The 13,620-nt window shown below is 48.1% G+C and overlaps 1 protein-coding gene across 5 annotated transcripts in view; it reads right to left on the reverse strand.

The window, feature by feature from the left end:
• Window positions 1-13,620, reverse strand: part of SHARPIN (SHANK associated RH domain interactor) — an 89,696-nt gene that overhangs the window by 53,031 nt on the left and 23,045 nt on the right. For 4 of the 5 annotated variants that reach the window (XM_085847429.1, XM_085847430.1, XM_085847427.1 and 1 more), the window contains exons 5-6: window positions 5,664-5,757; window positions 1,676-1,919 (exon numbers count right to left, since the gene is read on the reverse strand). In XM_085847429.1, the coding sequence (XP_085703555.1) occupies window positions 1,676-1,919; window positions 5,664-5,757 (338 nt within the window). Of the gene's footprint in view, window positions 1-1,675; window positions 1,920-5,663; window positions 5,758-10,524; window positions 11,733-13,620 lie in introns of those variants that run through there. The other variant, XM_085847431.1, reaches the window with a different exon arrangement.

The raw sequence follows: 13,620 nt of genomic DNA on the forward strand, positions 1-13,620 counted from the left end.
CTCGTGCCCCGTCACCCTCAGCGAGCGGCTCGTGCCCCGTCACCCTCAGCGAGCGGCTCGTGCCCCGTCACCCTCAGCGAGCGGCTCGTGCCCCGTCACCCTCAGCGAGCGGCTCGTGCCCCGTCACCCTCAGCGAGCGGCTCGTGCCCCGTCACCCTCAGCGAGCGGCTCGTGCCCCGTCACCCTCAGCGAGCGGCTCGTGCCCCGTCACCCTCAGCGAGCGGCTCGTGCCCCGTCACCCTCAGCGAGCGGCTCGTGCCCCGTCACCCTCAGCGAGCGGATCGTGCCCCGTCACCCTCAGCGAGCGGCTCGTGCCCCGTCACCCTCAGCGAGCGGCTCGTGCCCCGTCACCCTCAGCGAGCGGCTCGTGCCCCGTCACCCTCAGCGAGTGGTTCGTGTTCCCGCTTCCTCATTGGTCCACATCTGAAGTGGGCATGTCCACGACACAGATTGTGGAAAATGCCACTGTTTCTGAGGAAACTTTCACGGCAGCACCCACGACGGCTTTGACACCATAGGAGTCCTGTAGCCCCTCCCTTGTGTGCAAACCTTCTCTGTACAGTCTCCATGGTATCCTGCCTGCGAGATGTGCCGCAACCCACCATGGAGGGGAAAAGCATTGCACTTCATGGTACAAACACCCTCGTCCAATGCAGTGAAGAGAATCCGATCGGCCCGAAGGATTAATGACCCAATAAAACAATGTGCGAATGGAGTGAATATGGACCCCCACCCCCCTCCCCAAACCCGAAAACAAGGAGCAAAGGTCTACCTACACAAACTCATGGGATAACTCATCCTCGGGTCTCCGACGTGTACATGTATTCTCACTCTGGGGTACATTTCCAAAACAGTCACAATATTAAAACAAATTGAAGCATATTAAAAGGCAATCAAAATATTGTGCACTGCTCCTTCCCAATTCCACATCCAGGTGATGCATAACGCCATCACTGGGTGCCGAAGGAAGGGAGTACTCAGTTTTCACTCCGTTTGTTTGTTTGTTTGTATGGGCGATATCTCAACCCTCCTTTGATCAAGGATGCTGAAATTTGGAGACAAAAGTGAAGATGTGCTTTGGCGAAAAAGGTATTTTTTTTTCAATCAATTGATTGATTGCATAATTATTATCGATTTTTTAATTACTTATTAATTTTATTTCTCATCCTTGCAATATCTCAAGCACCTTTTGAGCTATGAAGCTAATATTTGGACACGACGGTGAACAAGTTATTTGGCTCTTAAAGGTATTTTTCAATTATTGATTAATCAACTGATTTAATTTTTCGATTAATGACTTAATTTTCAAAAAGTTACAGAATCTGATGAAACAGTGGTGGTTTAGGTATGCTATCAGCCAATTGATTAAGAAATTAATTATTTTATGATTATTTATTTCTTGTAATTATGCAATTAATCAATCACTTATTGCACACCGCTCCCTCCCAAATTCCGACTCCATGTGCTGCAAGGCAGCATCGTCGGGGCGCCTCCCGCGGTGGATGATCGTTTTTTATTTATTTGGCATGGGGGCGGTGTACTTTGAATGTACCGCGACTTGTTTAAGAAAGTGTTTGGTCTTTGGATACTTTATCGTTACTTGTTTAAGAAAGTGTTTGGTCTTGGGATCTTTGGATACATTAACGATCAGAACAAAACAAATTCTTAATCTCACCAGATTGTTTTGGGCTGGCATGGGACAAAATGGATTTCTCCCCAGTGGAATCCTCAAGAAGTGCAAGCTGATCTCGGTGTAATTCCTCCTGTGTAAGGCTTGCCTTGCTAGCTGGAATAAGGTACAGAAACACTTCCTTGCTGGCATCTGGAACCAACTTTTCAAGTGTGTGTCCATCAGAGACAAGCTGCTGGGAAAAAATCCACCGCTGAACCTTTGGGTGGATCCCGTAGTCCTTGAAAACCTGCACAACACAAAACATTGAACTGAAAATCAAAAGTCTATTACAGAATAAATTGTGCAAATATTTTTTATAGAGGCTCTAAGGCTCATGGAAGAGCTGTGACAAATCGCGCATGCCACACACAAAGACAGAAAGATACATCAGACACCAGACTGGACTTTCACATAAACACAGCTGCTGAGCATGAAGGACATGACATCACTCCCCCAGTGCACTCTGGGAACCAGCAACATCGTCTTTTTGGCATCATTTTTCTCTCCACAGTTAGAGCACTCTCTCTGCCATTCCAGACCAGCCGAAGAAGCCAGTTGGGAGATAAAGCTAACATGTCCCAAAAACCTGTTCTGCTGCTCTTGCACTTCACCTCTCTGCCCTTGTCACCCTATAATTTGCCGAGTCATATTCCAACCACTTGGAAATCAGCCAAAATCACTCAGCCAACAGCCCAATACATTTTTGAAATATCATGCTGTGTCTCGTTTTTGGCCCCGTCTCTCAATGGTGAAGAATCACTTTAAAAAGTAAAAAAAATCCTCGTATCTGAATATAGATTTAGATAGTCACCAAAATCTAATCAATACATCCTTGTCACACACCTAACCTGTCCACCAAGTTTCATCTGAATCATTCCACAGCTTTTTGAGATGATTTTTCAAGTTTGACCTTGAGTTGACCTTTGACCATTGACCTCTTGACCTCAAAAATAGTTGTTTTCCAAGTTCAGTGACGCAATATGCAAATCTTGTTCAAATTTCAAGTCAATCGGATGAAAAATGACGATTTTAGAAATTTGTGGATTAGAAATTCTCTCCGCACTTGGAGCACTCTCTCTGCAATTCCAGACCAGCCGAAGAAGCCAGTTGGGAGATAAAGCTCACATATCCCAAAAACCTGTTCTGCTGCTCTTGCACTTGCCCTCTCTGTCCTCGTCACCCGATAATTTGCCGAGTCATATTCCAACCACTTGGAAATCAGCCAACATCACTCAGCCAACAGCCCAACACATTTTTGAAATATCATGCTGTATATCGTTTTTGGCCCCGTCTCTCATTGGTGAAGAACCACTTTAAAAAGTCAAAAAACCATTGTATCTGAATCCAGATTCAGATCGTCACCAAAATCTAATCAATTCATCCTTGTCGCACACCTAACCTATCCACCAAGTTTCATGTGAATCATTCAACAGGTTTTTGAGATATCCTGCACACAAACAGACAAACAGTGGTGAAAACAACCTCCGTTCACCTTCGGTGGGCAGAGGTAAAAAGGTGGAAAAACTGATTCTCTTAACTGCAGACCAATTCGCTTACTTCCAAGAATCAGCAAGGTCATGGAATCCATCGCAGTTGATATGAAATTCTTCCTTTTCTCCAATGACCTCATCTCAGATCATTAATTCAGATTCAGACCTGGTCACTCTACCATGGAGATGCTCCTTCGACTCTCCCAACAATGGATGGAGGCCCTTAATGTCAGAAATGAGATCACAGCTGTCTCTCTGGACACATCTCGAGCTTTCGATAGTTTTGAATACAGTCTTGCTCTCCAAACTCTCTGACTATAGCATAGAAGGCCAACTTCACTCTTGGGTTACTTATTTCCTCTCGTCTCATAACCAGCATGTGGCTCTCAATGGAATCCTTTCATCTCCTCTCCTCTCCTATGTCATGGCTGGAGTGCCCCCAAGGCAGTGTTCTCAGCCACTTCCTATTCCTAATTTTCCTCAATGAGCTCTCTCACTCTCTGGAAAATCCTCTTTATCTCTTTGCTGATGACTCCACCCTCTACCATGACATTCCTCATCCTTCAGAATAGTTCTTCCCCCTCTTTAGACTTTGATAAATATCAAAAACTGGTCAAACACCTGGCATATGTCTTTCAATCCCAAGATCCTCCTGAGAAATCCCTCACTCTCACCCTCTCTCTCTCCAAAAGGACAGTAGGGCAAATCCTTCCATTTATCTTCTCAACAACCCTCTCGACAAAATTCAATCACTCAAACTCCTGGGTCTCACTCTCAGCACTGATCTTTCTTGGGCAAACCACATTTCAAAGTTGACCTCCAAAGCCAGTCACTGACTGACTGGGCATCCTCCATCATACAAAGTCCTTCTATTCCTTGGCACACAACTGAACTCCTATCCACATACAAGGCCTTCATCCACAGCTTGATGAATTCCTGCTCTCCGCTCAGGGCTAGTGTCCCTGCCGCTCACACCTTGCTGAGGTTGACTCCCTAGAAACTAAGACCTTCATGATCATTGGAATCTCCTGTGATGAAGCTGAGTCTATGGGCCTATCACTTCTCCATTGCAGACAAGATCTTAGTCTCTATGTCTTCTCCCACCTCCTTTCTGGTCTTGCACCCTCTACTCTTTCTGTGCTTTGCCTTCTCCCACCCCCCAAAGGTTTCTGCAGGGCACACACGGTCCACCATCAACCCCCATCAGGTGAAACTACTGAAATCCAGGATCACTCTCACCTCCACTCATTTGTTCATCTTTTTTCCCACCTGTGGAATCAACTTGCACGTCACATTCTTCCCTCCAAGTCTTCAAGACAGCTGTTCACCACCATCTCAGATCACCCCCAATCCAAAACAATGATCTCTTCAACCCTCAATAACCCCCACCGCAATCCCTCGTCCTTCCATTTTTTTCAGTATTCCCTCCAGGGTTTCCTTCTATATCCATCTTGTCCAAACCATGTATCCTCTCCTGCCCCTCATTCTTCCCCACACCCATTGTTTGTCCAAGTCTGTCTCTGTCTTGGCCTTCAATTCTACTGTTGGTGTTTCCCCCCCCCCTTTCTCAACTGTTCCTTTTGTCCTGTTGTATCCTCATCCGATCAGTGTGCAGACCAATGCTATCTCTTCCACGAGCCTTGACTTTCTATTCAAAAATAAAAATTAAAAACAAGAAAAAGACATTGTACAGAGCACAATACTTGCAAAATCCACCCCCTCTCCAAAGCTTGGTGTTGGCTTAATGGTTAGGGTGGCGGGCTTTGGATCCTAGGGTCCTGAGTTCAAATCCCGCTCAGCTGTTGAATTAATACCAGGTGGGGTTAACTCGGCCTGTCATCCTTCCGAGGTCAGCAAAATGAGTGCCAGCTTGCTGGGATACTGTGTCAGAGTGGTGACCTGTCCAGGACTGTGCCCAATAGCCAAGGAGACTGCTTAAGCAGCACCAACGCTCTGCACAGAGTATGGTCCCAATCTCCTACACCCCCCCTCCAAAGGTTGCCATGGACACATCAAATTGTCCATTTCATCAAGATTAAAATTGACAATCTTAATTAAAGCTCAGGTCAATTGGATGAAAAAAAATTTCAGATTGAAATTGATGATTTTTGAAGTTTGACCTTGAGTTGACCTTTGACCATTGACCTCTTGACCTCAAAAAGAGTTGGTTTCCAAGTTAAGTGACGCAATATGCAAATCTGGTTCAAATTTCAGGTCAATCGGATGAAAAATGACGATTTTAGAAACTTGACCTCAAGATGACCTTTGACCTCAAAATCAATCGGCTTCTCAGTTGAGACTACCTCTCCAGCTTGGTGAAGTTTCGTGAAGATCGGTTTTAATTTGTGACCTTAAGGCGATTGACTGACAGACAGACAGACAGACAGACAGAATAACAAAATCGACTGACCAATATATACTTGAAAAATCTTCGATTTTGCAAGTAATAATAACAATGATAATTTTTTTAAAAAGGGATTGAGGTGAGCTCTGGTGCAAACCTGGTTTTTCAGCATTTCAACTGTTGCGCTGCGATTTGCCAAGATATATATTGGACCAATGATGTCCTTGGTATCCTCCACAATGACCCTAAGGCTGAGATGTGGAGGGAGTGCAGGAAGAGTGGGAAAGGGGGTGGGGGCAAGTGTCAAAAATAATCATCACAAACTGTGCTGCTCTCCATTCTGAAGGCCGAGCAAAAATTAACAATCTACTGCTTACAACAGCAACAATTAATAACCTTTCAAATCCATGACCTTCGTTGAGCAGAGTCTTCATGACCATTTTCATGGAGGCTCCATGTCATCATTCAGTCAAATCTCAATTTTCAGTTGACCAATTTCATATTACGAGAAGCAGCCGCTACCAAAGGGAGCAGCCAGGGGGGGTTATGTTACTATCCTTATTCAAACATGCAATTTAAAACAACCCACTGCACTGGAAAATCTGTGGACTTGTAATACCCTCTCCCACCTGGAGCAGCCCGACACAATTTACATTTACACAGAGAATTTGCATCTCCCTCACCCGCAAGGCCGCCGGCAGAGATAAAAACACCCAAATGCACTAATTGAGGCCGTTCTGATCCTATGTAGCAAGTCTGGATGTAATTGGCCCAGAACTGTAGGAGTGGCTCGACAAACAAAAAAAACAAATAACACACACACTCGGGAATTATAGTTCGGATGATAGATGAGTCAAAGATGTGTGCAAGTGTCCCAATGTAATATGGATACATTTTGGATTGAAGGGCACTACAGTGAAAATTATTGATACTGCAACTTGAACCTCAAATTCAGCCGCTGATGGCTGTGGCAGCCATTATCCACTACCATCACAAATTTTGAGATGGCCCAATATCCAAATTTGTTCATAATATGATAGGCTACTAGTGTGCCAAATTTGGTACTTTCCTCACAAAATGCACAATTGTTATGTTATATTTAGCTAAGTTGCCCCACTCGAAGGTATATAAAGAATTGCTACAACATGGAAAACAGCATCCTGGTTGCCATGGCAACCATTTTAGATGACGAACGTATGTCACGACATACCGTCTCCACAGTCTGTACCGATGTACCAAATATGAAACGTGAAAGTTGAAAACTTTGGGAGAATGCGGACAGGAACGGACGGGCGGATGGACAACCGGTATCACATAATACGCCCCGATATATACATCGGGCATATAAAAAAGTGTGGTCGATAAAAAAATTAGAAAGGAAAAAATAACTTGCACCAAAAACTTTAACATTTTCACGCTTACGCTGACGCTCACGCTCACGCCGGGGGTATCGCTATAGCTCTCTGTTCTTCGATCAGGCGAGCTAAAAACTGAATTTGTCCTCTTTGCCAGCGTTCTTCCGAAAAGCCAACGGCTGATGCTTTACAGACATCTGATAAGTGCTTATTCTGCTCCAGTCAAGAATAACCAGGCCAAGTAAAATAATGAGTCCAGCTTGATTAGCTTTCAGACAGTCAGATGAAGCTTGTCGGGCTGGCAGGGTGCCCTAAATGTACGCACACTCGTCTCTAAACTTTTTAGCCTGCGTTCAAATCTCGGCCCAGCTACAAACTGCCATCCTGTTGTTTCACAGGCAGAGTGATTCATCAATGTGTGTACTTGGTATCCTCCCTCAGACGAACATGAAACTGGATTTCTCGTCTGCCGGCATTAGATCATGGATGTTAAACATCCCACGGTGTCATTCACGAAGCGTAGGTAAGCTATCGCCGGCACCATGGTCAAATTCAAAATTCCTACCATAACCTTAGTCGAACGTCAGTTCTGGCCAGCCGGGTCACAAACACTTGGGCCAAGCCCAGTCAACCAGACAAGAACATAAGAATAATTGTGGCCGTTGAAGAAAAAGAAGTTAAGTTAGTGTAGTTCATGGGTTTGCATAGGTTAGAACATTTTCTGTGAACAGGGACCTGTTAGAGTGAAGTTGTCCTTTTCTTATGTATGCTATGAGAGGTGGTCTCATGAACATAGGGATTATACAAGAAAGTGCAATTTGTATGTGACCTCTATATGAACCAGGCAAGGCACCAGGCACCAAACAAGGCACAGAGAGGGGTGGGAACAGGATGGTGATGGCTGTGTCTGCATCCCAGATGTGGCTTATAAAAACCTCATCGTGGCCTACAATGATACGATAGGTGCTGTGATGTCAGCCAATCAGCCCACGCAATGACATCCCAGCAGCAACTGCATGTCGCACGATCTGTGGAGCTGGGCTGAGAGCAAGGCAAGCTTGGGAACTGTGGTCATGGCTGGTAATAAAAAGGGGCCACATGCAGGGGGAGGGGGGAGAGGGGGTCAGGAGTCAGTACTCACTCAAGTTTGGAGTCGTGAGGAGCTGAAGCATTCGTGGTGCGCGTGTGTGTGTGTGTCTGTCTCTTCTCGAGATCATCTTTGGCGGTGTCGTAAGGAGGGCTGACCCATGCACTTCCATTCTGCCCATACTGGAGCCTGCTTCCACCACCGCATTCTTTAAGACTTTACCTGCCCCCTCCACCCACCCCCTCATTGTGAGTGAATGTGATCGTGTGCTCATGGCACCAGAGTTTTATGTTCCTGCAGTCGTGTGCATTTATATATTTCTCTTTAGTTCTTATTCATTCGTTTCAGTCAGTCTCTCGTCCCGGGATTATCCGTGTCATCTTGTGTGTAGAAATAAACCTATATTTTTAAGAGACTTCAAATTTTTAAAAGAAGGATTCCTGCCTTCTTGCGTGCTCAAACCCTTTCAGCCCGCTTGGGAATTCCTTGAGGGAGTTGAAAGGTTGGTAAAACAAACTCATTTCCAGAGACAGGAAGGATACACATCACATCCAGGGGAAGCTGCATTTTCTGCGCGAACTTGGCTTCATTTCATTCGGACATTCGCAAAGCAGATTGCTTCGGCACGACGGGTAAATGTTCGCAGACCCATTGATGCGACAATACCTTACCACACCCCGTACAGATTGTTGTTGGTCTCGATTCATTCAGTTCACCGCAGGATTGTTTTTGTTGCTGTTGTCGTTGTTCCACAACAGACCAATGTTTTACTTGATTTCAACTCTAGAGGCTGTGGCAAGGTATTTTTGTGCCAAGTGTTGTCCGAATTGGTTTAAATGCAAATTTTTGGGCAGCCAGCAACCTGAACAAATGGTTCATGACTGAGCATTAAGTTTCAGCCAAACGGGAACTCAAATTTAAAGGTGAGTTCAGGGTTAGTCGCCGTTTAAAATGACTTTCTTTGCTGCTTTGGCACGTAATCGTTATGAACTCATTGTGCCTTTTTTTTTTTTTTTCAGAAATTTGTCTTTCACCAGATTTTATTTCCAACTGTTTGCAATTGTGCTGCTGCTATAGATTTAGAATACCATCAAAATAAAACAAAATAAAAGACAAAAGATCTCACATGATCAGCCTGTTTCTTTTTGTATCCCCACGTTTTTTGAAAAAAACAAAGCAAAACAGGGGGATATTGTAATTGACTCCGTCTGTCCGTCCGTCCACACTATCTCCTCCTAAACGGTTGTGCAGAAATTCATCAAACTTGGTAGTTTATGATCACCACATGGCACGAAGGTGCAACGGCAGCATCATTTTGGCCCTGCACCCTGGTCCGGGGTCAAAAGATCAAGTAACAACAACAACAACAACAACAACAACAACAACAACAACAAAAAGAAGAAATTACAGGAAAATTTTAAACATCTTTCAATGAATCTTCACCTCCATCTAACTTCAGTGGACAGAGGTTATGTTGTCATCTCTCCCTCTCTCTGAACAGGATATCTCAAAAAATTTGGCAGATTCAGACGAAACTTGGTGGACAGGTTCGGTGTGTGACGGGGACTAATCGATTCGATTTTGGTGAAGATCCGAATCCGGATCTGGATATGAAATAAAAAAAAATTTTTACAAGTGATTCTTCACCATTGAGAAATGGGGCCAAAAACAACATGTAGCATGATACATCACAAAGTCGTGGATGGATTATGCCAAAATATGGTGGATTAGTTGGTTAGATGACAAGCCGATTGTAATGTCCAGAGGGCAGCAGGACTCGGATAGTCTTGAGGATTCTCGAACACTGTTTATTGCCCGTCCGGATGCACACTACTACAGACTACACAACGCCTCAGGCGGCGCGAACACCTATATCCCCCGCAGGCACGTGACCACTCCAAAACCACTCTTCCACGCCTCCACAACGCTCCCCGCATTGTGCCCTGCCCCCGCAGGCCACTACACCACACTCCTCCCTCCTAAAACTACGATTACAAAATGACCACCATAATGATAAGCATAATCGGCATAGAATACCATGACATAAAAGCAAAAAGGTACAAAAACGATAATAATCAAAAAGCATAGGCACCCCCTCACAGAAAACAACCAACCCTCATGCCGTTGGTGTCACCCGGCCCATAACTCAGCCCTCCACCCCATCACACCATATAACGTGTTGAAGTGAGCGAGCTGAATTTTCAAAGCAATGACAGGTGCTCGGAAACTAAGTTGCACGACGAACCCACCAAAACCCTGACTACGTTAAAAGATATCAAGAAGCAAGTTGGGAAGCACAGCATCACTACGCAGCAGAAGCGCCCCCAGGCGGCTCATGCTTGCACACCTCCGCCGAGGTTGCGATGACCTCCCGAGCGAACCTCCCCCGGCACCATCAAACGTCCCCGGCCGACAAGGCGGCACATCTCCCCCAGACAGACCCGAATCAGATAAACATTCCGAGCCTGGAAGCCCCGTTGTTTAGAAGCCCCGTTGTTTAGAAGCCCCGTGGCGCCAGTGCAGCCGACCTTGGCGAGAACAGAGGTTTGTGCCGCCCGGCGCCAAACCCGTCTGACCTTGGGCGGTGACGCTGAACAGCGCCGTCGGCTGGGCGCATCATCAATCCCATAACAAACCCACGCATCACAATCAGCCGAGATCTCAACGCACGTCCGAACGGCTTTGGCGGGAACAGAGATTTGCGCCCCAGGGCGCCAGGCACGTCTGACCTTGGCGAAGCCAGGGGTGGGGATAACGCTGAACAACGAACCAGCCCCGGCCCTGAGCCAAAACCGCGCATCCAACCCAACCCAGAAAACCATGCACGTCCACATGGACGGTCAGCGCAGCCTGGAGACATATCCGTGTCATACAACAACAAAAACATTTTTTAAATCTTTTAACGGCGAAGATCTTTTAACAACAACAACAACTACTACTACTACTACATCCACGACAACAGTACGCCGTCCTGCACTCGACTCGGTCGCCATTACGCATGTGTTTTTGGCTGAGGACGTGGGCGGAGCCTTCGTCGCCTCGGGTCGAAGCTCCACTCCGAGGAGGAGCAGAGAGCGTTTCCTCCAGCCAATGAGCGAACCGTGGGCTGCCCTCGCAGCTGGAGATCGGCCAGACCTCTTTATTCGCCACGATCGCCCCCAAGCCCTTCACATCACATCGATCATATCGGACATCCCATCGATTGATCCCAGCCAAACATATTATGCTCACACGCGAACTGTTGGCATTTATTTTAACAAGGTTAAACTGCATCCCTCGTGCAACGAAAATCAAATACGCCACAATCAGCAACCCATGAATCACATCGCGTGTCCGCCTCTTGGTTGTCGTCGCGACGTTGAGATGACCTGCTTGTCGTCGATGGACGCGGTCCGCGAACTTCTTGAACACGACTGGCTCGCTCCAATCCCCCGCTGAAATTGCCTGAACGACACGGGTATGCACTGTATCATGAGCGCAGCCGAAGCGCGAGAGCTCATCGCGGCTGGCATGGCTCCCGTTGCTCCAGAGCCATACATCATCGTCGCAGGAAGCAATGAACGGCAGCCCACGTTGCATCGTCGCGGCTCCTGCCTCCAGAACCACGCCCTCGGGTCTCGAAGGAGGCACAGGTGCACCTGGAGGTACGAACTGGAGGTCTAGCCTGAGGTGCGCCAACCAGTCCCGGCCCAAAAGGGCGGGCCCCTCCCCTCGTACCACAACCACCGAGAGTAGGGCGCTTTGACCCCGGTAGACCACCGAGACGTCTGTCACCGCAAGTGGTGCAATCGCTTCGCCGGTGTCCGTGCACAGCGACAAGGTCGTCTTGACCAGGTGAACACTGCGAAGACCACGAGCCGCCTGCTCGCCCATGACCGACACTGCAGCCCCGGTGTCAACTTGAAATACGATCGGCTCGCCATTCACCTCGACCTCCACTGTTATTGGTCTTGTCACTTCCAGACCAATCGAAAACAGACTCAACATTGGTTGCATCTCCTGCTCCGGGCCGCCGTGATCGCTATGCCCTGGCTGCAGGCCGCTCCCCAGGTCGCTGGGGTCGTCGCGCACCTCGCCATCCAAGACCTTAACGGCGGCCCCCGCCATTCGACACACACGCTTCAGATGTCCCACCTTCTGTCAATGCAAACACACGGTGTTCTTATACGGGCACACTCGTTGCAGGTGCAGACCACCACACCCCCAGCACCCCTGGATGCCCATCTCGCTCCCTGCGCGGCCGCGCTGCGGCGCGAGCCCACGGCTCGCACCGACAGACGCGCGTGCGACCTGGGGCACCTGGGTCATCACGTGGACCCCGGGGTCACTCGACATGCCCCAGCCAGAACTACCCATCACGTCCTGGCCGGCGATGGCGCGGACATCCGTGAGCGTCTGCTCGACAGCTGAAGTAGTCCCGACCGCTGAGTCGAATGTAACGTCGACACTTCGCATCTGCAGAATGGCTGACACCATCTTCGCATCTTGCAATTCCGAAATAAAGCGATCTCTGAGTCGAGCTGGACGCTCCTCCGCCGTAAACTTGCAAGCCACGGCCGAATGCTTCACCCATGCCACGAAATCTGCAACGCGCTCCTCCGCACCCTTCGCGAGGTGATCGAACTGGTATCGAGCGAGCTGCAATGACTTCTCCGGCGCCATGTGCGCCTTCATCTTCTCCACAATGTCCTGAAACGACAGCCCATCATGACTGGGCTTATCCGGCGCTACTAAATCACTAATTAGCCGATAATGTTCCGTTGTTAGCGAGGCGAGCAAGATCGATTTGCGTTTGCTTTCATCGTCTACATCATTTGCGTGGAAATAGCAGCCCAATTGTTCAGAAAACAATTCGAAGTTGTCTCCGACGAAGACGGGCACGCGTCCGTGCGCCGTGCCCCGACCTTTCGCCATCCACGAGCCGTCCGTGACGGCGAGACGCCTGGCCCCGAAGACTGTGCGTGCGGCGCGCGAAACTCGCGATGCGCTTCTCTGGGACCCTCGCCCGGTGTTGAACTCGAACCGCGCAAGGTGCGCCGAGTTACTCGCTGCAGCGATCCAATCGCCCCAGCCAAAGACTCGAAGTCAATACCGACGTAACCAAACCACTTCGCACACGCTGATCCGAAACAGACTCGTCGCCAACTGTAATGCCCGGAGGACAGCGGGACTCGGATAGTCGTGAGGATTCTCCAACACTGTTTATTGCCCGTCCGGATACACACTCTACAGACTACACAACGCCTCAGGCGGCCCGAACACCTATATCCCCCGCAGGCACGTGACCACTCCAAAACCACTCCTCCACAACGCTCCCCACATTGTGCCCTGCCCCGGCAGGCCACTACACCACACCGATTAGATTTTGCTTCAGGTCAGCAGATCTGGCCCATCAGTGGGAAATAAAACATCAACTGTTCAGCCTGGCAGAGGTCTGCACTCTACCGAGTGCCATTCTCATCGCACTGTATATACCAATCAACATTGGGGGACGCGTGAAATATGTACCGATGTTTCTTTGATTTGACACAGGGTTCATGCCCCAGGGGGTGGGAACTTAGGGTCATCACAGGGGCCAAAATGGGGGAAAAGTTTTTTTTCCAACTCTAAACTTGATATTCGGTCATTCCTGGTGGATCTTTTGCCATCTTGAACTTTGCTCTTGGTGGGAA

This window comes from Eptatretus burgeri, chromosome 11 (assembly GCF_056783735.1).
Source record: "Eptatretus burgeri isolate ZD-2024b chromosome 11, Ebu_testis_v1, whole genome shotgun sequence".
Lineage (NCBI taxonomy): Eukaryota > Metazoa > Chordata > Myxini > Myxiniformes > Myxinidae > Eptatretus > Eptatretus burgeri.